The 24,724-nt window shown below is 41.3% G+C and overlaps 1 protein-coding gene across 7 annotated transcripts in view; it reads right to left on the reverse strand.

The window, feature by feature from the left end:
- Positions 1-11,979: 11,979 nt before the first annotated feature.
- The window catches only part of sorl1 (sortilin-related receptor, L(DLR class) A repeats containing), a 74,909-nt gene continuing 62,164 nt past the window's right edge, over positions 11,980-24,724 (reverse strand). For 2 of the 7 annotated variants that reach the window (XM_071471519.1, XM_071471517.1), the window contains exons 35-49: positions 24,548-24,717; positions 23,553-23,665; positions 23,149-23,253; positions 22,955-23,021; positions 21,680-21,762; positions 21,488-21,578; positions 21,205-21,395; positions 20,234-20,353; positions 18,720-18,884; positions 18,291-18,465; positions 17,892-17,998; positions 17,362-17,554; positions 17,051-17,263; positions 15,847-15,902; positions 11,980-14,725 (exon numbers count right to left, since the gene is read on the reverse strand). In XM_071471519.1, the coding sequence (XP_071327620.1) occupies positions 14,600-14,725; positions 15,847-15,902; positions 17,051-17,263; positions 17,362-17,554; positions 17,892-17,998; positions 18,291-18,465; positions 18,720-18,884; positions 20,234-20,353; positions 21,205-21,395; positions 21,488-21,578; positions 21,680-21,762; positions 22,955-23,021; positions 23,149-23,253; positions 23,553-23,665; positions 24,548-24,717 (1,975 nt within the window). In that variant the 3' untranslated portion in view covers positions 11,980-14,599. Of the gene's footprint in view, positions 15,903-17,050; positions 17,264-17,361; positions 17,555-17,891; positions 17,999-18,290; positions 18,466-18,719; positions 18,885-20,233; positions 20,354-21,204; positions 21,396-21,487; positions 21,579-21,679; positions 21,763-22,954; positions 23,022-23,148; positions 23,254-23,552; positions 23,666-24,547; positions 24,718-24,724 lie in introns of all 7 variants that reach the window. The other 5 variants (XM_071471522.1, XM_071471520.1, XR_011687028.1 and 2 more) reach the window with 4 other exon arrangements.

A 24,724-nucleotide genomic window follows, 5' to 3' on the forward strand; every position in this document is an offset into this window, starting at 1 on the left:
TTTGCATCCTTTCTCCGCTTTCTCTGGGCCTTGAACGGCCCATATAGTCCCCTCTTTGTCCTCCCCACCCGTATTGATGGAATCTGAAAGTAAGCAGATTTGCAACGGATATTAACAGTAGGCTTGCAGAACAATGGCACAAGGTTGAGAACAAATGTGCCCTTTATGTCCAGTGGGGGCCTTGTTCCAAGAATGGAGGGGAGGAGAGCATAGGGAAATGTATGAGGAGGGGTGTATTCTCACACTGCAGATGGAAATGTCTTCTTTCTCTCTCTCTCTCTCTCTCTCACACACACACACACACACACACACACAAATCTAAGTCAGACACCACTTATGAGCTCATACTAGACTCAGGCTTAGCGCTCTGACAGGAGGGCATCATGCACACACACACACACACACACACACATATCAAACATATTCCTCTCCTCCAAACAAGCTGGGGAGTCTGCACTCTACATCTATATCTTCAGCTACGGCGGTTCCCTCCCCACCACTGCCAATAAGGAAGGTTTTCCTCCTCCCTTAATGGCTCCATCCTTCCATCCCTTTGACAACATCATGGGGAGTGTTATTGGTTGAAGCTGCAGGGAGTCTCCTCGGACACACAACTCGGTCTCTAGCCTGCAGTAATGCAACACCTCTGAGGGGGTCAAAGAAAAGTTGCGCTGACAAGTATTTACGTCTTTCTTCAGTATGTCGTTAACCACACACTTCTCTCTCGTGGAGAATTTCTCTTCAAGTTTTTCTTGGAGGCTTTGGCATCTTTGTCTTGATATGGTTGGATTTTTAAGGGTATGGTGACACAGACACCAGTCAGTAGACTTCACACCTTATGAATAATTTCCTCTAAGTTTCTGTGGTTTGACGACTACCACAGAATATTGTTTTTGCTGTTTATTAGCAGATAGATTGTTTGCTTTATATCATGAATCTGATAGTTGAGTCCAGCTTATTGTATTTCCTTGTGGAAATACAATATCATTGTCAACAAGGAGTTAATGTCTTTGAGTTTTATTTCTTTTTGAAGTTATAAAAATATGAAAGTCACTATTTGTGGAGTTTGAAAACATCTATATTTGGTGACTCCAAGTGGTAGTATCATAAAATACACTGCAGCAGAAAGCATTGCATGCTGCTACCCCCTAATGCCATAATTGAGACGTCATAATTACATAAAAATTCTGCATATTGAGTTTAAAGTGAGATGCTGTAAACACCCTAAAACAATATCATAACATTTCTTTTTTTGTTTTTTTTCTTACATCATTTTTTACATCAAAATGTCCAAAATATCAATACGTTAATTTAATTTATTATTATTTAGGTTTTGGTTGATTCATTATAATAAAGATTACTCCTGTGGAGACGGGAAATAAGTAATAAGTAATTAAGTAGCTATAGGTTTTTTTTCTACTACTACTACTACCCAGTGCAAACAGACTCTATAATGCATCCCTATTATTCACAATCTTGCACTCTCACCCTTGCACATTTGTCCATCTATGAATGAAAATTACTCATTCTCACTCTTTATGAAGGGAACGCTGTCCCTTTAGAAAACCTGAGAGTTAAAAAATAAAATTGTGTGTGTAATATGTAATGAACTGTGAAAATGAAAATGCAGCAGATTGTGTTTTTATTTTGTGTAAAATGGATTTTGAAAGGAAAAATTACATATTCTTCATATGAATGTCAAGCTTAATTATTTTAACAAACCTTACTTCAGCCACTTAAACTCCCCTCTTCGTGAATCCAGGTTTGTAATCAGGAGAATCAGATAAGAACTGACTGAAGCAGCACATACATCTAAGGCTTTATTCATTTACTGCAGATTCTTTCAGAATATGAATCTATTTTAGTAAATGCCGAGTTATACATTCTCTTCTTTTAGGAGTATAAAGTAGGGAGATGTTTTTTTATTTTCATTGTACAAAGTTTAAGGGCAGATATGGTTGCACATTTCTTTCTGTGGTGACAAGAACCTGTGTTGGTATTTGACTGTTCAGTTGGCATTGTCTGCATGTATATTGTCAAAGTTCTATTTTCATGCCCTTAAGAAAAATATTAATTAAAAATATGTTACAATACAAATATTTAGTATCACACACCTATAAAACCTAAAGAGCTTGTAGTAGAATGACATCATGGTAACACTGGGTTTGCCCTCACCTAACAGCTGAGGGGAAATAAACCTGCATCATTTGCACAAGCAATTTTCTCCTTGAATGTTGAGTGTTAAAGAAAGAGGTGAAAATGATGCATCCACTTGCCAAGAGCTCTCTCTGAATATTAACCATCATTAAAAGATGCTACATGTGGGATTTTTAAACACAGCAGGGACACAGTGAGTTGTCGTCAGAGTGAATACACATGCTGGAGAGCTGAGGGAAACTACATGACAACTGTTTAATGGTTGTGATTCTAAATCAGAAGCATACAAACAGCAGATGTAATAGACCATTCAGTGAAACCGATGCACACTTCAAACCTTACCAGCACCACCTCTGAGCACTGTGAGTGTGTGTCTGTGGGTGTGAGTGTGTGTCAGAATGATTTGATGGTAAAGTGCTGAAGCTGTGATGTCTGCAAGTTGTGATTTTGTAATGTTAATTACCGCTTTTGCAACTTCTTTGTATTGTTTGTATAATACGTTTGATAAAGTTGGTTCAAACACATAACTTCCTCTCAGTAAGGCCAGGAAATGCCAGTGTCATTGCCAGCTTTGCATCTGTGCCCAATCTGTATTGCACAGCAGCAGCAGGTCTGCCATTTTGGGCAGCTATGTACGGCAACACCACTTGGACAAACCCCAAAACGCCTGACTTTCATTCATACCAGTGTTGATGATGAGAAAAACATTATCACTATCTAGTATAATGTTGCCACACTGACAACATGATTAGTTTTTTAATGATTTCTCTTCACGATGTCAGCTGGCTGGTGGCAGCACACTGAAAGTGAGTCTTGTTGCTAGGAGAGCTGTAATTCCAATGTCTTCTATTGGCCAGAAAGACCAAGATGTTAATCCAATAAAAGCCTCACAGCAGCAGGAGAGCGATGGCCCTCTAGACAAAGTTATCATGTTGCCTTTGAATGAAGTTGAAGTGGACTGAAAAGTACCTGTTGGAAAGTTAACATTGATGACAAGATGTCAGCTGGAGGAGAAGAGAGGGTTAAAGTGTATGTATGCACACACATATGTATGTACATCTTTGTTTATTTGCATGCAAATAGTGTATATAAATGGAATGTGAATGACAACTACTATGTCCCATAAAGTATAAAGAAAGGGCTCTCAGAGAGTGCAGACCTGCCCCAGGGTCAGTGTCAAACAACATAAACCAGACTTCAGAGAAAAAAATTCAGTTTCATAAGAAGTGATCTAGATCTGCCCCAAAATTTAATGAGTTCATCACAGGCCCATGACCCATCCCTCCACCAACTTTGGTGCAAAACGGTTCAGTTCTTTTTGTGTAATCCTGCTGACAAACAAACCAACAGACATGGGTGAAAACATGACCTCCAGCATGCACTGGGGCAGTTTGTAGCCAAGTGTGAAGCATCTGGGAGGAGGGTCAGCACCAAGTCTGAGGCTCTGGTTCTCTGCCAGAAAATCCTGGATTGCTCTCTTTAAGTTTGGATGGAGTTTCTTCCCCAAGTAAAGGAGTTAAAGCTTCTTGGAGTCTTGTTCACGAGTGAGGGTGGGATGGAGTGGGAGATTGACAGGTGAATCTCTGCAGCGTCAGCAGTAAAACAGGTGTTGTACCAGACTGTTGTGGTGAAGAAGGAGCTGAGCCTGAGGGCAAAGCTCTTGATTTACCAGATGAGATTCATTCTGACCATCAACTCTGCTCATGAGCTTTGAGATTGTGTATACAATTGGCTGAAATGAGTTTCCTCTGCAGGGTGGCTGGGCTGGTCCTTAGTCGTAGGATAAGGAGCTCTGATATGCGGAGGGAGGTTTGAGTAGAGATGCTACTCCTTCGCGTCGAAAGAAGCCAGTTGAGGTGGGTTGGAAATCTGGTCAGGATGCCTCCTGGTGCTTTCCATTGGGGGTCTTCTGGGAACATCCGACTGATAAGAGACCTGAGGGTAGACCCTGAACACACTGGATAGATTATATATATCATCTGGCCTCAGAACACCCCAGGATCCCCCGGGAGAAGCTGGAAAATGATGCTAGGGAGAGGGATAACAGGGCAACTTTGCTGGACCTGCTGCCACCACGACCCGACCTCAAATAAGAAAAGCAGAAAATGGACGGATGGATGGATTTGTCACACAGTTCTAGCAACACTGTGTTTGTAAATTTGTTGTTTAAGCAGAAACGTTTGTATTGGCACAACACTGCCACTAATGTTAGTGTCCTAATGGAAGGTATGAGTAAGTTGTTGTAGTACCAGGGTGGTCTCATGACATGGAAGGTTAAGTTCTCAGCAAAAACACAGTAGACAACAGTTGAAAACATTTGAACTTCATTGCAAAGAGACTACTGCCTTCTTTTATACCTGAGATAAATAATGTCAGTATAATGTGATATTTATCTTTCATGGAACCTGATCTTAAGGTAAAAAAAAAAAAAGATTAAGTAAAATTTCACATCTAAAAATAACAGTACGTTCACATGCTTTGTGTTCATCTCCAGGGGGATATCCATGCTGCAATACCCATCAAACTCTAGAAACTTTTAAGTCTTCTAAATCTTTCTAAAGGGCAAACAGGCAAACTCACAGCTACCTGAGGGGCTTGAGGGAGGAAGAAATAATAATTTCTCCTAGGCTCTCTCTGCCTCATGGTTCTGTCTGTGTGTTTGACAAGGTCAGAGCAATGATTCCTCAAGCAGACGGGGGGAGTCTGAAGTCAGCCCAATGCACCACCCCAGCTGTGATGCTGTCAGAGACGTACAATACCAATATCAAACAATGCCAATGGCCTCCAATACACTAGAATTATAGATGAATGATAGAATAAAATAAAAGAAGGAGTAAGTTTGAGTACACTACCATAAAAACCACAAATCAATCTATGGTGCAGCCATTATAATGTCTATGCAGATATACAGTAATATCTGTGAGTGTGGAAACAATACCAGGGCTGTGGCACCAAAGGGTTTCAGTGAGTCTAAGTGCTACTGCCATTGACCAACAGCTCTGGTTTTGTGAAACTGCATGCAAGTGAAAACTGATGGAAGGGAAACATGTGTGGCCGTACTAACTGCTGCAATTTTGATGACTGGATTTACAAGATAATCCTGGTGCAACACTTCACCGTATGAAAGGATGAAAACATTGGCCAATTATGATGAATCACGTCAGCCCCTCTCATCCGCTTCAAAATACCTTAGTGAAATAAACTCACCACCTGGCTCCTTCACAGAGTACAGCAATTAGAAGTCACCTTCCTGCTGTTAATATCTACATATGTTCACTTTGGTTTTCCCCAAAATAGTTTAAAGGTCCCATATTTTACACTTTTCCTGTGTTTTATGAAGCATTGATCTCCATAAGAAACCTCTCTTCTGATTGGCTGACTGTTATAGAAAATATAGCAAATTTCAGGTAAACACTCAAGAGAAACCAAAGGTTGGATGGTGGGTCCAGGTGGGCGGGGCTTGGGCGTGGCCTAGGGCGTTGACCCTTTTGTTATGACATCACAAAGTTCCAGAAGTCCTGACGGCTGGTTTTAAGGCTCAGTTTCTGAATACAGGCTGTGTGCATTTCTCTGTGGACTGAGGCTTTGATACTTTCACAGTATTAATATAGAACCTAGACCTGCCTTATAATCACAAACACATGGACATCTACCTTTATACAATATGGGACCTTTAAAAAAAATTCATTTAGGAATATGCAACATATAAAGCTTGAAATAAAAATAAAGAGGTTGTTGTTTGGTTTTTGTTTTTTAGCACTAGGACCACTGGATATCTGGGACCCCAGGGGCAGTTTACTGCTGTGCCCAGTTGGTACTCCAGCCTTATCTGTTGCAGGCCTACAGTAGTTTTAGTGGCAGACAGTCATGTGGCAAACACATCTGCACTTAGTCTGAGCGGTGGCATTAAATCAGGGCTCTGTACTGTATGTGTGGGAACAAGCTGGAATTCACCAGCCTATTACTCCACTCCACTTTTTTTGTCATACTGTATTCATCCATGAGTCCCGCTGCCACTTACCTGCACCCTCACACAGTTCGTTTCCAGGGGAAGGGTGATGAGGTTCTCGGCAGCGGCTGGCACAGCATCTCCCCCCTGTGGCCACATGAGATGATCTGGAAAAGAAGCAGATATCGGTCGTCTGATCAAAATGTCCTTATGACTACAGTATGGTGTGTTTTAACCCATTGATTAAATCTTCATATACTGTTTATAAATGCTAAATAGGGGGACTTAAAGGGAGGTTTTACCAGATTAGATCTCAGTTTCTAAATTATCAAAATTAGCAATAATTATAGAATTACAGGAGGGAAGGAAGAGCCCTGATGGCATCATAATGTTTATCTGGTTCTATTTGTTTAGAAGCATTTCAACATTTATGAGCAAATATGGAAGAAAGCTTGTAAAAATCAGCTATTAGATGTATTTCATTTATTGTACAATGCATAGGACAGTAAAGATTCAGCTTCAAAGTCTTCTGTTGTTAGAATTTATCTTGACCCAACAGCTAAGCCAGCTAATCAAAATTTCATTAAAAGTTTTGCTCACCAGAGCAGCGACTCTACAGCAGCTTTACCTGAGACCAGTTCTCTGCTCTGGACCTGGTCCAATGTGGTCCAGACCTGAAACAAGTAGGGAAATCTCAATTTTTTGTATTCGTCTCTCAGTTTCATTGTAGCCACAGTATAGATAATTGTGTTGTAGTAAGTGATATAAACCCACAGAACCATAATCTCTGTCCTCTAATTCTTTAAAACTCTTTTAAAAAACTATTTTTTGTAGTTTTTTTCTTAACTGATGATATTTATTGTAAATTGTTTTAATTTTTTTTTTTTTTTTTTTTTTTTTTTTGTTCTATTGATTGTTGTTAGTTTCTTATGAAGCGATCCCCCACTGGACCTTCATGAACACACCAGGAGAGCTGTTTAACAAAGCCCAGTCTTGCACCTACACATTTATATGCACTGAGATTTGGTTAAATAATATAATTCAATAAAAGATTGATTGAATTAATTGGAGCCTTTTGATAGCCTTAATTAAACCAGCTTAAATCTTGCAAGCTCAGTTTTACAATGAGACATTAGTCTGGAAAACGTCCGCTGAGGATCTGTTTGACTGAGGCAGCGAGAAGCCGACAGTGTCAGCAGAGCTGATGATAATGACAGAAAGCAGCACCATCACATAAAACCTGATCCCGCCTGCAAAGTAATTTTAGTCTGTGCCCATGGGAAACAGTCCTGTCGGCGAAGGCCTCAGTCTGCTTGAAACACAGTGGCTGTCAGGTTGTCTAACAGAACTGGAAACAGGCGAGGTGACGAGCAGTGATTGGACGGGTGTGTGGAGGTGTCAGAGCAGGCAAGCTCTACTTTTTTAATTTTACATTTTATTCATACAAATAATTGTTTCACTTCTCTCTACAACCACAGTGGACGTTGGTTGTGACGATAATAATGTGGACTGTACCGAAAGTGGCGTAGGCTACCCAGCTTCATCACCATGGTTACTATAATAACGGTCGAGGCTGGGTTTGGTAATTTGGGTTAAAATAAGTACTTCCTCAACAATAAATGATCTTTGTTGCCATGGTCACAATAATAACAATGTGGTTAACTTTGTCCAACAGTCACAGATAATAGAAACTACATAAACTGATACTTCCACACGGGAATCGAACACCACTCTCCTGTGTCACATGCCTCTGTTACGTTGACATGAACTACGTTGACATGAACTGTCATCATTACTACGACCACCAGATGTCTCCTAGCAACAGAACCTGACTCTGGGTCATAGTGACCTGCTGACAGACGACCTGCGGGCTGGTTGGTTACAGCAGCACAGTCTCTACTCAACCTAAACGTCTTGACTGATCACTCATGTTATATTTGTTGCGTTAACATTCCTGGATGTTCTTGTGTATTTTCTTATCAGTGGGAAGAAGAAACATTTTGTTATGAATGTTGGAAACAGAATAAATTCATCTCCTCCTCTCTGGCTCTGGTCCTCTCTCCTACCCCTCCATACAGTGTCCAGATCAGCTGAGCGTAGAGGAGCACGTGGTCCGGCTGAGCGTCTGTTCAAACCGGTGTAATCCTCCGTCTCTGATGGTAATTGTCCTTCAGTGGAGCACGATGGTGATCTGACGCTCTGAGGACTCTGAGGGCTTTGTCAGGCTGAGGACTCTCTGCTTTGATCCTCTCTGCTCTGACTCTCTCTCACAGCCTTCCACCTATTCTTGATTCTGCACCGTCCACCTCCAGTCTGTTGACCTTTGACCCCGGGCCAATTAGAAACAGTCAGAAAGCTCTTGATCATCTCTTGACCTGTGGAGAGTGAGACGAGTGGTTTGTTGTTGTTGTGCTTGCATGTATGTGTGTGTGTATGTGTGTGTGTGTGGTTGGACCCCTCCTGACCTTTGAGTAGTGGCTACATTAGAAAGCAACCAGCAGCTCCCTGATGAGATGAACTCAAAGTTGCTTATGTGTGTATGTGCGTGTGTGTTGCACAATACAATTTTATGGACAAAAGTTGTAAATTTATCTTTGTCTTTCTCAGCGTAAAATACAGAAACCTGATTAAAATTGTTATGATCTTTCTCTTTGTGATTTCCTGGATTTATTTCTATTTCCAGCTTTATTTTGAAACCACTTTCAACTTTCAGGTGTCTGACTGAGAACTAACTTGGACGCAGGCTGGAAGGTGGGCTGGAACCCAGCAGGCCTGATGCTAGTCGACTAGCTAAATGCAACAGACTGGTCCTTTAAGATGAATAACAAACATAATTCCAGTTGCCCGCTCTTGTTTGGTCAGCAAGGAGGACTGTTCACCTATTATTATACATTGGTAGGAATAATTCAAACTTCCCCTTTAGATTCATAATACCATTTGAGTGATACAGATTCGTCACAGTACAATACATTCTTTTGATGGATCATGTGGACATATTTTAAACTGCTTCATGAGCAAAATTTGATTTTGCAATTTATTTGCCAAATTCCTACACAAGCCATTTCAGAGATGAGATATTTTAGTCCAGGCCAGAGTACTTAAGTCAGGCACATGTTTTCCTCACTGTCAAAACTTCTATGGACACATATGGAGCCAGAATATTCACTGTACTAACACAATACACAGTAAGGCTCTTCTATATATGACTCAATAAATTCAAAACACCTCAGTTTTATATGTAGGCACATGTTCATTGTTGTATTCATGCATGAGTGACTCCAGGCTTATTTACTCGTGTCTGAGCGATGCCATCCCATCACCAGCTCCTCTGCATCAAACATCTGCTGATGTAACACAAGCCTCTGCAGGTCGACCCTCCTGTGTGGTACAGGTCTGTGCTGTATCATTGTGAGAGTCTGGTTCACAGCTTTCTTTCTGTGCAAATGCTGTTAAGAATTTAGTGCCAGATCTGAACTTCTCTGATAATGCTGAAGCTGCAGTTGCAGTAAAATGACACAGACTGAATGAAACGCAGCTTTAATTAAACGTCCTCTGATGAGACAGTCGCCGTAGAGCCACTCCTGCCCCCTTGTGGCCGTCTCTTATTTAGACATGACTGTGTTGACTCTGACTCTGAGTTGTGTTAATATTAACTGTCCATATTGTCCAAAGTGGACCCTTGTTCCTCAGCAACCTGAGGCCCACCTGAGGGGCCCGACCAGCTGAACGCAGCCCAGTTTCAGCTTCAGCTGACAGATGACTTCCGTGTTGACTCAACTGGGATACAAAGCAGCGAGCTGTTAATGAGTTACTTCATTTTGTTCAATACTGTGCTCTGTGTGGGTGCTTCAGTCACACTGGACGGGTTAGGACTGTTTATCTATGGCCCCTGACCTCCACCTCCAAACCCAGATTCATTCCTCAACAAACACACACACACACACATACTCGGCCCCTTTCACTCATCATCGTCAATCAACAGCCAGTCATTCAGTCAGCCTGTACACTGTCTGACTACTAGGGACTAAAGGTTCTTTGCTTCTGCTGCATTGACCGTACTCATTTATTATTTGTTCACTTGTCCAATTTTTAACCCATGTTATTATCTGTCTATTGCTTATTTAAAATCTAAACTGCAGATACGTCTATCTATGTATCTATGTATCTATCTATCTCTTCCATAAATATTCTTCTCTGTGTGAATAGATCTCATTTTCTGACGCGATTCTCTTCATAAATATATTCAGTGAAAATAAAAAGGCTAATGCTCCATAAAGAGAAGCCAGAACTTCATTTACAAAGGTCTTGAATTGTGCACACTCAACCCACCTGAACTTGGTGGGATGACTCAGATGTGATAGACCCGTCAGATGTGAAGACTTTGGACAGTCATGTACTGTATTACCGGACTAGTCTTTTCAGTGACAGGATGTATACAGACAGGTCTTTGTTCTCAAACAGGGAATGGACTGGAAAGTTGGTTTTGACAGCCAGAAACGGACCCAGCCATCACTGAGTCATAGGCTTCAGCCCCATGGTGGTCATGTTTCCAGGCACACTGCACAGCCCAGAGATACTACAAAGCTCTGTGGATCTGAGTGGACCTGCAGAGTCAGGAAATCGTTCTCGGTGGGTTCATCACGTTCCACAGCTGACTGTGTCAAGTTGTTTTGGTTTTATAGCCAGCAACTTTTTTTTTTTTGTTTTGGTTCTGTCTCAGTGCGCTCATCAGCCTTGTTTCCATCCGCAGCTGTTTGCAATGAAAAGGCTGTAAAAACCTGCACAGCTCCAGAGTGATGGGTGAACATGGAGGAGCAGTTAGCAGCTAAAGATCCAGATATTTGTCTTCGGAGCTGGTGGAGACAAAAACGAAGCTAAAATGAGAGGAAATGTTGGACGAGCAGTTATCAGATGGAAACACAAACATCTTCACATGAACATGTTAATGTTGCTCCATGACTCCTGGATGTTTTGCAAGTTAAACCCCACATTTTTTTGTGAGTGGTCTAAAATTTCCAGTTAGTTGTAATTATTGTATCTCTTAATAATTGTCATATTATAATTAAAAACAAAAGCTTGTATAAGCAAATTTGAAATGAAAAATTAAATGGTGAGACGACACATTTCTGACAAAACAATGTTACTGTAAGAAGCTTACACCATCTAAAGTCATCAACAAAGTTGGAGAAGTTCATTTTAAAATCCTTCACAAAATTCTTTATATCCCTGTAAAATATGAGTTGATGATGATTTAAAAAAAAAAGAAAAGAAAGAAACTTTGTTAAAAATTATTTTTCCTTAGGTTTTGGAGAAATATTTAGAAAATAGAGGTAATATAGACATTGTTGGTTACAATGATCCCAAAAGATATTAGCATAATTTTAAAGCTCTACGGTAGCATCTATTTAGTGTATTTTTATTTAATGCTTTGAAAAAAAAAAAATCATATGAATTTTCACTTTATTTTGTATGTTAGTTTGTTAAATAAAGATTTTAAAAAGTTATATTTAAAAATCTTCCTAAATCTGATTTGTGATTCCAATTTTAAGGAATTTATTCATTTATTTTTTGAGTGGTCAATTTATTAATCATATATAATGATATAGTTATTCTGACAGCACCCATTGGCCTCCATACAAAAGGTCCTGTCAGGGTCACTCTTAGGCATCCATTATGCTTTCCCATGGTTCATGAAGGCGTTGAATCACTGTGCATGACTGAACACGCCATCTGTGTACTGCATGTTAGTGTTCATGCTTCTTTGATCACACATGATCTTTTATCTTCTCTCTACATTCCTCAATATCCAAAATGAATTTTTCTTTTTATTTCTACATCTTTTGCTGGCTGCTTAAAGGAAGAGTATGACAGAGTTTAATTTTCAGCAAGTTTATTTCAGTATAAGTGGTTTTTAAAACACCTCACACTGTTTCTCCAAACATCTCATTTTTCTTGCAACCTCTGAGATAAGCAAGCAAGACATTAACATCTTCAAACATGGCCAAGTCCAACATGATTAAACTCTGTGCCAAACGACATTTTGAAGCACACTATTTGACAAGAGTCGACATTAAGACAAGTGGGGAGCAAACGATCACATAATAAACCAATAATTATACTTTGTACATGAGTAAAACCTGACTAAAACACAGACGAAGTGGGCAGCTTACAGCAGCCGACGCAGAAAGGAGCAGTGATCTGACAAACTTAACCGAATGCCCTAACAAGAAAACCCTCCTCAGCCTTATGTATGGGTAAAGTGTGTGTGTACGTGTGTGTGTTAATGCATGCATGTGCACTTGTGTTCTATCATACAAACAGTACCATTACATAGAAACCAAATGTGTTCTAATAAGGCATTATGTGGCACAACACAAAATCAGAAACTCCACAGAGCAAAAAACAGCATCAATGCCAGAAAAATCTGTTTTTAAGGCCAAGAAACAGAATAAAGTCATGAACACAGCCGTGTGAAATCAAGCTAAAGTCTTGAGGAAACCGTTAAATGTTAGCACAGACACCGCTGAATGATGTGGGGATGATGAAAGCAACATGATGCAGGAATTTTCCGGATTTACCGGACAAAGAAAAGGTATGTTGCTCTGGGTTAATAATTTGGGCTTTGAAGGTTGTAAACAGCTGAAATTTGCCTGCAGAAGCCAGTCTAAAGAGGAACAGCACAAAACCTGCACTGTCCACAGTAGAGGGGGTGCTTTACAAACCCACTGTAGCCAGGGGCAAAACCAGAGAGTATGCATTAACTTCACAGGTGGTGACAGTAGCATAATGAGCTGGGACAATACCTTAACACGTATAAAATACATTCATGAAGACATCTCAACAAACAAAACAAGGTCAATAAGAGCAGAACACCATCAGTTCAAATGGCTCAAGCTGAGAGGCAAAAAATATCAGTTAATGGACTATAGTGCAGAGCCAGGTGAGGGGGTGGGACCAGGACAAAGACCATGTCCTCACAGGTTATCATCTCCGTCCAGACTGGTCTCACTGTTATCTAAAGGGCTAACACAAAATAAAAAAATACACATCTCACATATCAAGGATCTTGAATTCTTATTTTATTTTTTCAGGTTTTGAGATATCAGTCTCTGAGATTTCTGCCCCCACCTCTGCACAGTGGAGGTCAATGGAAAATCCAGAAAACAATCCTGTTAAGGCCCAAGTCACAGGAGCATAATTCAGATTGAAGTTTCTCACCATTTTGTGACAGAAACCAAACGATTAATTGATGAATCTAAAACAACACTCCACAGATATTTGATCAGTGAAAGCAGTAGCTTCTTGTAGCCCTAAAATCTGTGTATATAAAAAGATTATTCTTATTAATGACAAACTGCCTGTAACTGCATTTCATTGACACGTGGACATTATCATACCAATCACTGTCCTAACCAGTGGTTGATAAAGTTGGTTTAAGAAAAAAAGTAAAATTCAAAGAGTCCAAATAGACAAAGCCCAATAGCTACGAGCTAGCAGCTAGCTGGGCTGTTGTGGCTATTTACTATGAGCACCTGCTGTTATCAGCTAGCTAGCATGTTAGCGGTTAGCTAGCTAAACATCTAGCTTAGCTAAGCAACTTAAGGTGCAGTTACACTCATTTGTTTCATACGGACTGTTTCTATCATTGTTTATGTAACTGAACAAATAGGGCAGGTAATAAAAATAAAATGTTACATAAAAAGCTGAATGACTAACAATTCTAATATTAGCCCGCTAATCATGTTAGCTCTGACAATAGCTAGAATGTCACTAGCATGTTATCAGGTTGTTGCAGCTCGCTAGCATGTTACCGGTTAGCTAACCTGACCGGTAACATGCTAACTAGCTGGTAACAGCTGGTGCTCAACTTAAGGTTTGTCACATTCCTTCATTTCATGCTTACTGCTTCTATCTTGGTTTATATAACTGTACAAATAGAGAAGGGGATGAATAAAATGTTTAATAAAAAGCTGTATGACTTACAATTCTGTTTTTAGCCGGCTAATCATGCTAGTTCTGACAGGAACTGGTTATTAGGTTGTTGAAGCTAGCTAGCATGTTACAATCCTGCCTATACTCCTTTGTGTCACTGTCTGATCCAGTGCCACCTATTGTGCGAGGACAAGAAGATGAATTTTGATGTTTATTAATTAGTAAAAAAGTAGCTCCAACACAGTGAGATCAGGATTATCCAAGAAACAGTTTCTAGAAAGAGATGCAGCTCTCGAAATCTCAGTGACAGATATCTGAAAACCAGGGCAAATAAAACCAGAACAACCTGTATCACTAGATCCCACCAGGGGTATGTGAATATATATATATATATATATATTTGCATGAATTAACCCTTTCAATTATTCTCTAAACCAGTTAATCTGATCCTGACCTGTCATCACTGCTACTGACAATGTCTGCCAGTCGCCCCCCCCAGCTGACCAGGACCTCTTCTAGGGTTTCCGTACCTATTCAACAGTGGATGGACAGTAGTGCTGCCTAAGCCAGGGTGGTGGTGATGGTGGTGCGCTGGTGTCCGCTCTGACACAGTTCCCTGAGAACCCCAAATACATTTCCTCTACGACTACAGCTATGGCAAAATGCTGGGGATGATAATTTGTGGTCCTGAATGATAAAAAAAAAAAAATTACACATCTTACAGAATGATATGGTACAGCATTACAAGGAGAGGACATATTAAAAGCCGATATTTACAAATAGTTACGATCTTGGCAACGCTGTGAGGGATGAATTCCTCCCTCAGAGCCCGGGATGTTCTCGTATGATGGGACGTGTGTCGTCTCTACGAACAGACGTACAACAGAGTGCTGGTGGTGGAAAATAAAGGTGTATCTATGGGGACACTACATGGTGCCGATGGTCAATCAATCCAATCACTGATCTGTTTGGTTGAGCTGAGTGTCACAGACTTTTTAAATAAAGTTTACAAGAATCAACAGTTCCCAAACCGGCGATCGCAATTCAGAGACACAACAATTCAGATTCTGTAAATGATGACGACACGATCCACGGTTAACTCATCCATCGCTCTCACGTTACGCATACCGCTGTAGTACACACTGTACTATCACCAAAATATGCAACAGTTACCGCTCCGATATTTTCTATTTGTACATTTTGTATACAGCATATATCCTAATATTTATTTTTTGTGTGTTTTTTCTCACTGTGTATAATTTTCTGCTTTCTATATTCCAGTCTCTGGATGCTTATTTTGGCTTTAAGCAATGAACCGCTCCTATGGATGGTGAGTTTGCATTACAAATAGGGTCTCTCTTTCCCTGGCACGCTCCACAAACTCAAATCCTTCACAGTTTGTTTCAGTGTCCGCCTCTTCCTCACAGTCCTTTTTTGACCCCATATACATGTATACATACATATATACATATATACATATATATATATATATATATATGTATATATGTATATATGTGTATATATATATTTAGTATTATAAAAAATAAGTTATTGCGCATCCAAAAAAAAGTGCATTGTATATTTGAAAAATATCTCTTTCTCTCTTTACACTTTTCCATTTTTCTTCATGTTTCCTGTGAATTGGGGAGTGCAGGGGGAGGGTGGGAGAGTGGGGGGGGGTCCCCATCAACAGATTTGCGATGGCGTACTGCGGCATTGTTGGGGAGTGATGGGAGGAGAAGAGAAGAGAAGAGGAGAAGGGAAGAGAGAGAAACAGGTGATGAAGGGATATGTTGCTACGCAATGACCATGGGAACATCGTCCGAGAAGCCGCTGATCATGGGAGCATCTTCATCATCATCACCTGCAGAGGAAGAAGAAAGAGGAATGTTTACAAAAACGCTTTTGCTGCATGAGATGCACTAATCAATATTTTTCCATATCAAAAACTATGTACATTTTTAGAAGCCACATTGATCATGATGATCACCTGGAAATATTGCGATATTCAATATTATTCAATATTGGCCCAAACCTAATTAGCATCTAACATGTTTACGTGTGGGGCAGCGAGCAGCTAGCAGAGTTGGTGGAGACCAAAATAGAGCTAAAAACGAGTGAGGTTTGGTGTATATTGATTAAATAGACAAACACACAACTCCATATAAATGCTGATGTTGCTCTGTGAATAGTGGACGTGTCATCAGGCAACTATTTGCTAACACTGTAGCTAATGTCAGTATATTATTCTAGCATAATGACATGGGTTCATCATATATTTCTGCGCCTGAAATTTCATCATTTTCAGTTTTGAGAGGGCAACTAAAGTGACAATATATATTAAGGCCTTTCCTAACAGCTAAATGTGTGAAACAGCATCAGGAAGAGTCTGTAGTGCTTTTGTTACACAGACAGGCGTCATCATAACTCAAAGTTGTCACGTTAACAGTGATTTAAAATCACTGTGACTCCTTGGAAATTGGTGCCATAAATATTAACCATAAAAAGAGAATTTCTGCCAAAAAGTCTCTGAAGTCGTAACCTGTTCTTTTCTCTAGTTTCAGGGAACAGACATTCTTAGGTATGTGCACTGGCATCCAAAAGTCTGAGACCACTTTCCCAGTAAAGTGAATAAATCCACACAACACACAGATGAAAAGGAGCACATGGAGGTTCGCCTCCTCGTAGTCTCCTCTGCGTGAAGGGAAACTCTACATGAGCCTCCTCCAGTTGGGTGTGGAGGTGATTTTTCTGTCAGTGACAAGTTTTTTTATTTAGTCCCCCTCAGAAACCCCACCTTCCACACTTTACAGCCAACCTGAGCAGCCACTCCAGAGTTTTCAGCGCAGTGACAAGGACATGATCCCCAACAGGCTTCCCGTCAATCAGTAGTGTAAATTACACTCCCTGAAGCTCTCAGCCAAGTGACACAACCACAGACGGGTCCTGAACCCTCCTGGTCTCTGCAGAGTCAGGAGAGCCAACACATCTGAGGAGGGAAAGTTTTCTCACCCAGCTCATCTCCGGAGGAGAAGATGGCAGAGCCCAAGCGAGAGTTGTAGTGGGAGTTGGCAAAGGCGGTGAAGTTGTTCTGCAGCCGGCGGTGTCGGAGGTAGAGCGCCACCAAGCTGCCGCACACTCCGAGCAGCAGCAGGAAGAGGACGGGGACCACCACTGCTGCCGTGTCCCCTGAGTGGCCCTCGCTGTGGGAGGCATCGCTGGCCCCTGGACAGGTGGAGAATCAAGTTCACGTTCATTACTCACAGTATCTTACAGTGCAAACACTTTTTCAAGTGGACATAAGCAGGTATGTGCTGCAGTACCTGCTGTCAGCTGGTTGTAGAGCAGCAGAGCAGGTTCCCCACACAGCTGACCGCTGAGCAGGCAGCGGGCCTGCACAGAGAAGGTGTAGTTGTGCCCCAACAGCAGGCTGCTGATACGGAAGTAGGTCTCCGTGGTGTTCCCCAGGTAGGACGTCTGGTTGGTCACGCTGTCATGCACGTGCACTTCGTACCCCTGTGAACAGCAGGACAAGGAAGTCAGAGCAGGATAAGAGCAGAAATACACATCAAAGCAGAACTACATGTGTTTCTACTGCTCTACTGTGCTGATCAAACCTGAACACTAAATTAAAAAAAGATGATTTATTTTTCTCCTCTCCTACGAGTCTGATGCTTTGAGAATTTTGTTCAAATCTTATTATCAAATACAACAGTGTTATTATTATTATACATCAAGTATCTGTACCCAGCCCTCTACGCAGAGCTAGACAGTGAAGTAGAGGGACATGTAACAACAGGAGGGTGTAAACCAGGTGGAAGAAGTTGTAAGATACTGGTGAGTGGCGTCTCACCCTGCTCTCGTTGAAACCCTTCTCTCTGACAGCCAGACTCTTCCAGAAGAGGAACACATGGTCTTTCTCCGTCAGAATCTTCAGGGCCTCAGGAGCCGGAAGAGGAACTGCAGCAGAGGAGGAAACACTGAGACATGAGCACAGCTCAAAAAAAAACAGTGAAGACCCAGTAACATCGTGTTTTTGTTCAATCAGCATTCACACCCGGGTCAAGTGACTCGGCAGATTTGACTGACAAATGACTGACATCATTATTTAATTACTTAAAATAATTAAACAGTCAGTAAAATTGTTATTAAAACCAGCTCCAAATGTAGGATACTTGGTATGAAGCTGTTACTTCTGCACATCTGAGTGTGTGTGTGTGTGTGTGTGTGTGTGTGTGTGTGTGTGTGTGACCTGTGCTCAGAGTGAAGCTGGCCTCTTTGCTCATGTTGCGCAGGCGGACGGAGACGCTGTACCGTCCTCCGGGCTCCAGGCCTTTCAGCAGGTACTCCACCGTGTTGTTCTGTGTGGTCAGCTTGTAATCCCACTCCACTTTACGGATCACGTCCCGCACGTGGATTGCATATGTCTACAGATACAGGAAGACACACACACACACACACGTTGAAAATACACATCTGCCAATAAACAGGTTCAGGTCTGTTGGATTCAACACCTGATTGGTTCCACATGAAACATCCTGCAGCTGGATTGAAGGCACCTGTCAGCACAGCTGTGAACGTCAGCATTTCCATAACTGATTTATGACACATTCTCCCTGATTGTATTATTGATGATTATCATCATGCGTTTTCGTCACAGTAACATGAGGCGGCGTCGTACCAGAGGGGCGTTCGGAGCGTCGTACGGCGGCTGCCACTTCAGCGTCGCCTGCGTTTTGTCCACTCGCACGCGGTGGAGGTTCCTCGGCGGCAGCCTCTCGTTGGGAATCATTTTCACCACACTGTAGTCGGAGGGAGGCCCCAGGAAGGGAGAGACCCCCCGCACCTGAAGACGGACAACAGTCAGTGATGATCAATAAAAAATGTCTGTTTGTTGATAAAATTGAGCTGCTGCTGATCAGTGCTATCACTGATCAATGTTATCTATACATTACCTGTAGTTATATAAAAAATTTTACCTGTAGGTTATATAATAAGTCAGTACTACAGTAGATGCCTACATGCCTTCAATTAAAACTGACAACAATGAATCAATGTTTCTATAATAAAAGTAGTTTTTATTATCATGCTGGATTTTAATGAGTATCCCATGATGCACCTCTCATTTAACCCGTAAACAACAATAACACTGATAAACACATTTCCACATTAACATCAACCATCCATTTTTTTTTGATAATTTGTCAATTTATTTATCAGAAGTTGTTTTCACAGATTATAAAAAAAACTTTCAGGGCTTCTGTAGTTTACCTTCTGTGTCTTGGAATTTAACTATTACATTTTATTTAAGCAAGACCCAGTTTTTCATGCCTGAGACTTATGTCACATAATAGTTGCCAGATGTTTAGTTCATGTTTGTCAAATCAGAATCCAGAGAGCTCATTTAGTGGATTCAACCCACTGCTCTTCCTTAGTATGATTATTTTTACAGTGTTATGACCAGGAATATGTGGAACATATGTATTTTTTTTTTTATTTAGGTTGAATTTACATGATTAAAACACAGTTGAAAGGTAGTAAGTAAATAAATAAATAAGTATCAACTGTGAAAATAAAAAAACCTCTTACCACATCTTCCCAAAAACAAAAAAAGGATTAGGGCAACACTCACCTCACTGTTAACATATGTGGAACATTCTCACTGTTTTTAACGCTGGCTATTATTCAAAACGAGTCTTCAGACTGAACTTGTAGTTAAACTGAAGTGCATGAATTCGGCTGTTCACTTTTCCTCTCACACCACTCAGGTTTTGGCAGAGCTGGTTCCCATTTACACCTGCATTCGTGAAACTTAACACAGAATAATTTACCACTTCTGCTCTGAATTTTTCTTCATTAGGTAAAAAGATTGTGGATAATTTAATCCCCCACCCCCCCACCCCCCCGACACCCCCAACATCAACTTTAAACAGACTTTGTTCAGACAGATTTGGCTTCACTCCAGCGCGAAGGTTTCTGTGTGACAGCCTGGGACTGACTCAGATGTGATTTTGTGACTGCTTTTACTTGAGACTTTTGGGAGTTCAGACATCTGCTCAGACGCCTCTCCTGAGTTAACACTGGATTCATTTGAGCTTCACAAAACTGAGAATAAAAACTTTGCTTAAACACAAATGTAGTGTTTCTTTGTTCGAACCTTGAGGGTCCAGGTGTCTGCAGAGACTTTAGACTCACCAGGAAGAGATACTGCTCATCACTGTCCACTGTGACTGTGAGGCTGAGAGACGAGGTGCGGACCAGGTGAGGACTCTGGTACAGATCCAGGAAGGAGGTGGCATAATACACACCATACATCTGCGCGCACACACACACACACACACACACACACACACACACACACACACACACACACACACACACACACACACACACAGCACAGATAAAACAAAGTCAACGTGTCGACTCAGACGACTCGGAGCATTAAAGCAGCAGAAAGTGATAGACCAACAAAGTCAGTTAGAAGTCAGTTAGACTACAGCCTCAGAAGCTCGGAGGAGTCTGTCCAAGCACAAGGCTCTGCAGAGAAGTGTGCTTCATTCATCACCTATATTTGTCCCACCACAGTTTTATAATGAGCTGAAGATTCATTCACACTTATGATTAGATAATCAATGTTGTTAATTCTGCTGTTACTTTTTTGTGGAGCTGTGAGCTGTGAGCTTCTTCTCTTCCTTTACCCTCAGTGTGCACAGAGATGCTGCGTGCGTGGTCAGGTGCAAGGTGTGCCCGGCTTTAAAGGAAATTGGAGGTGGCACTCTGATTGGTTCATTGGTTACATGTTATGCTCAAGACTCTCCCATGATTAACTGAGATGAGGTGCAACCCTTTTGATCCAAGCACTTGGAGGAGCAGCTTTTTTTAAAAAAATATATATTTATGTAATGATAAAGAGTATTTCTGTCTCAAAGTTCATAAATGTTCACATCATTTACAGCTCCACTGAATCTTTTTTAGAGGCTGCAGAGAGGATGCTCAACATGAACGATGAAATGTCATTTTTATGGTCGTGATTTGGTTGATGTCACACATACACAGTACAAAACACACCATAAAGAACAAGTACACACGATGCACTAGTCTTCTGTGCTGTGTGATGTTTGTGTCTTCCTTCACTTCCTTCATGAGATCCGTGGTGTGGGTCGTACCTGTGGAGAGGTTCCATTGATGGTCCAGCTGCAGTCCACAGCTGTCTGGTTGAGAGCCCTGACTTTGAGGAGGGGTCTCTCTGGCTGGGTGCCGATGGTCTGATGATGGGACAGGGCTGTGGGACTGTCTCCTATACTGGTGTGGGCCCACACGGCCACCTCGTACAGCGTTCCTGCTGTCAGGTTTGTAGCTGGAAGCACACAGGACACACTGATGATGGTGGTGGGTTCAGATACATAAACGCCTGTCGCCTGAACTCAGGGACACATCAGTGGACAGTACCTTTGAGGATCCCCTCTCTCACTGTGTAGTTCCTGCTCTCCTTGACGTGTTTGTCAAACTGCCAGGACAGAATCACGATGTACTGCTTCACCTTGAAGAAAACACAGGAGACACATCAGTCTCAGCATCGCACTCATACTCACAGAACACAGTCTCCTCATTAGGAAGCAAACTGGAAGGAGAGGCTCTTACGTCGTACTGGGAGTTTAAGCTGAATGAAAGACTCATGGAGTCGGTGGTGATGCTGTCGGCGATCACAGAGGGAGGTGGCAGAGCTGCAGCAGAGAACAGCAGATTTTTCAATTACTAATATGTTGTTTTTTTATTTCAGATGGCAGATTTTATTTCAGTGGTTTTATCTTCAAGAGAAGGAGTCTAAATGATGACAACTTTAACTTCTCTATGCATTTTATCATTCATTCATTTAAAGGTCCCATATAGTATAAAGGTAGGTTTTTTGAGTATAAAGCAGGTCAAGGTTCTATATTAATACTGTGAAAGTATCAAAGCCTCAGTCCACAGAGGAAACTGAGCCTTAAAACCAGCTGTCAGGACTTCTGGAACTTTGTGATGTCACAACAAAGCAGTCACCACTCTCAGCCACGCCCCAAGCCCCGCCCACCTGGATCCACCATCCAACCCTTATTTCTCAAAGTGTTTATGTGAAATCTGCTATATTTTTATTGGATCACTCAGAAGAGAGGCTCAGATCCTCTCCTCTGATTGGCTGACTGACCTGTTGTTACTAGAGCTCCAGAGAGAAGCCTGAGAGAGGAGATGTAAAACTACACTGAGATGGTTTTTGGTTCTTTAAACCACAGATATATCTTCTGATGGAGATCAACACTTCAGATAAACCACAGGAGAAGTTAATTCAATGCAAACTCAGCACTGACTCCAGGTGTTTCACATTAAAAGCCTCCAGAGGACACATTGAGGTTAATTAGTAAAATGTGAATTATTGAAAACAGAGTCAGTGACATTACTGTGGTTTTGTGAAAACGCACATTTTTTTTTTTTTTCCTTCCACATTTCCTCCTCACCAGCTTCACTGTGAGACTTTATCCTGAGCAATCTCCTGCTAATCTTCAGTCTTCATTTAATACGATTTTAATGTGCTTTAAATAACTGAGCTGTTTGTTGCTGTAATTCATTTTGTTTCATCTGAACATTTTAATTTGGCTCAGAGATGAGTGGAAACATGTGGTCGACGGTTTACTCAAGAAAGCTGCAAGTGGTTTTCAAGTTGTGTGGTTTGGTTTTTTCTGATGACAGAGACAAATTAATTCTCAAAACAGAAACATATGTTCTCCCTGAAGGACAGAAGACAAAGACAGGAGGAACGGGAAACAATCCTATTTTCCCATGTCACAGTTCACATTATCACAGGTGAAGATTTAAACACCTGCACAGCCTGAAATACCTGTGTGACACCAGCAGGTGACGTGGTGAGGGAGACACACTCACCTTTCTTAGGAGTGATGGATTTAACCGCCGTCCAGTTCCCAACGCCTCGACTGGTCACAGCTGCAACCTGGAAACACCCACATCCGTGTTCACGAAGACTGGAAACGCAGTGTGTGTGTGTGTGTGTGTGTGTGTGTGTGTGTGTGTGTGTGTGTGTGTGTGTGTGTGTGTGTGTGTGTGTGTGTGTGTCTTACCCTGAACCTGTACAGAGTGTCCGGCTGCAGCTCCTTCACCTCAGTGCTGGTTGTGATGCATCTCTGTGATGTCCAATCAAGACCTCCACGCTCACTGTATTCAACCTGACACACACACACACACACACACACACACACACACACACACACACACACACACACAGAGTCATATTAAAGCAAATAATCCCTAAAACAGAACAGATGGGTGAAATAATTATTAAACAAGTGACATCAACTCTGTTGCTTAGAGACAGATTAACATTCAGGAAGTGATTTTTCTCTGTAAACCAGAAGACGACTGTACCAGAGGAACCAATTAAATTTCCCACAGACAACGAGGAACAAATAAAATATTCTGACTGCAAATTGACTTGAGACGTGGTTTTCATCAGAGGAGGACTCACGATGTATTCCCTGATGAGGCCGTGTCCTTTGTCAGGAGGACTCCAGGAGACCTCCACCGTCCCGTCCTCACCGTTATCACATGACAGCTGCAGGTTCCTGGGAGGGTCCGGCACTGTGGCGCACACACACACACACACACACACACACACACACACACACACACACACACACACATTCATTGCATCATGTGTCTATTCGACAGTGTTAAACCTGTAACTGTAACATCAACACAATCATCAATAGTTATTGAATGTCTGCTCAGTTTACCACTTAAAATTATACAATACAAAATACTCTGCATCAGCTTCCTCTTTATAGACAAATATTATGATACATGTCCTTTTCTGATTCCACCACAATTAAATAAAATAGTGATTCTGCAAAAAAAAAACAACTACTGAGGATTTTTAACAATTTGGTAATTTGTGAGTATAACTCCCCTCTGGTGTAAATCATTAATTAATCATTACTTTGAGCTGCTAGACTTTGGTTTTCATTCTGAGAGAATATTATTTGGCTTCTGTGAAGATAAATTAGAGCTTCCAGCTGAATGTTTCTTCTCTTTTTTCATATTTAAACCCACAGGTAAAAAGTGGCGCAGCTTGTGTCTGCATTTTGTAGTTTTAAAGTTTGTTTTGTGTTTTACAGTGTTTGGTGTTTTACAGTGTTGTGTGTTTTATTGTACTGTGTGTATTGCTGCACTTGTGTTGTTTTTATCTGTTTTTTATCTGTACCCCTGACTGCAAATCAACTTCCCCACTTGGGACAATAAAATGTCTGAATCTGAATCTTGGATTGACAGCAGGTGTTAAACAGTCCTGTGACAGGTTTTGCTATAAATATATAAATTATCATAATTTCACAAATCTCTAAAAACATAATGGGAATATATCAAAAGGACATTTTCCTGTTAATACTGTGAACATGAGCAGGAGTCACACACTGTGTTACTCTGTCACACCAGTTTCCTGTACGTCGATCATGTGACACCCACCTCCCTCCGGCGTCCTGACCGTGATCACCTCGTTGGTCTTGTGCAGCTTACTGAGACACTGAGTGAGCACCTTCACCTGGTAGGTGGTGTCAGGTTTCAGCACCGTCAGCTTGTAGCTGGTCTTGTTGCTGTGCGTGTCCATGATGGTCCACTGCTGCATGCCCACCAGCCTGAAGA

Source organism: Trachinotus anak, unplaced genomic scaffold (genome assembly GCF_046630095.1).
Source record: "Trachinotus anak isolate AG129_WGS33_773 ecotype Australia unplaced genomic scaffold, CSIRO_AGI_Tana_v1 ptg000034l, whole genome shotgun sequence".
Classification (NCBI taxonomy): Eukaryota; Metazoa; Chordata; class Actinopteri; order Carangiformes; family Carangidae; genus Trachinotus; species Trachinotus anak.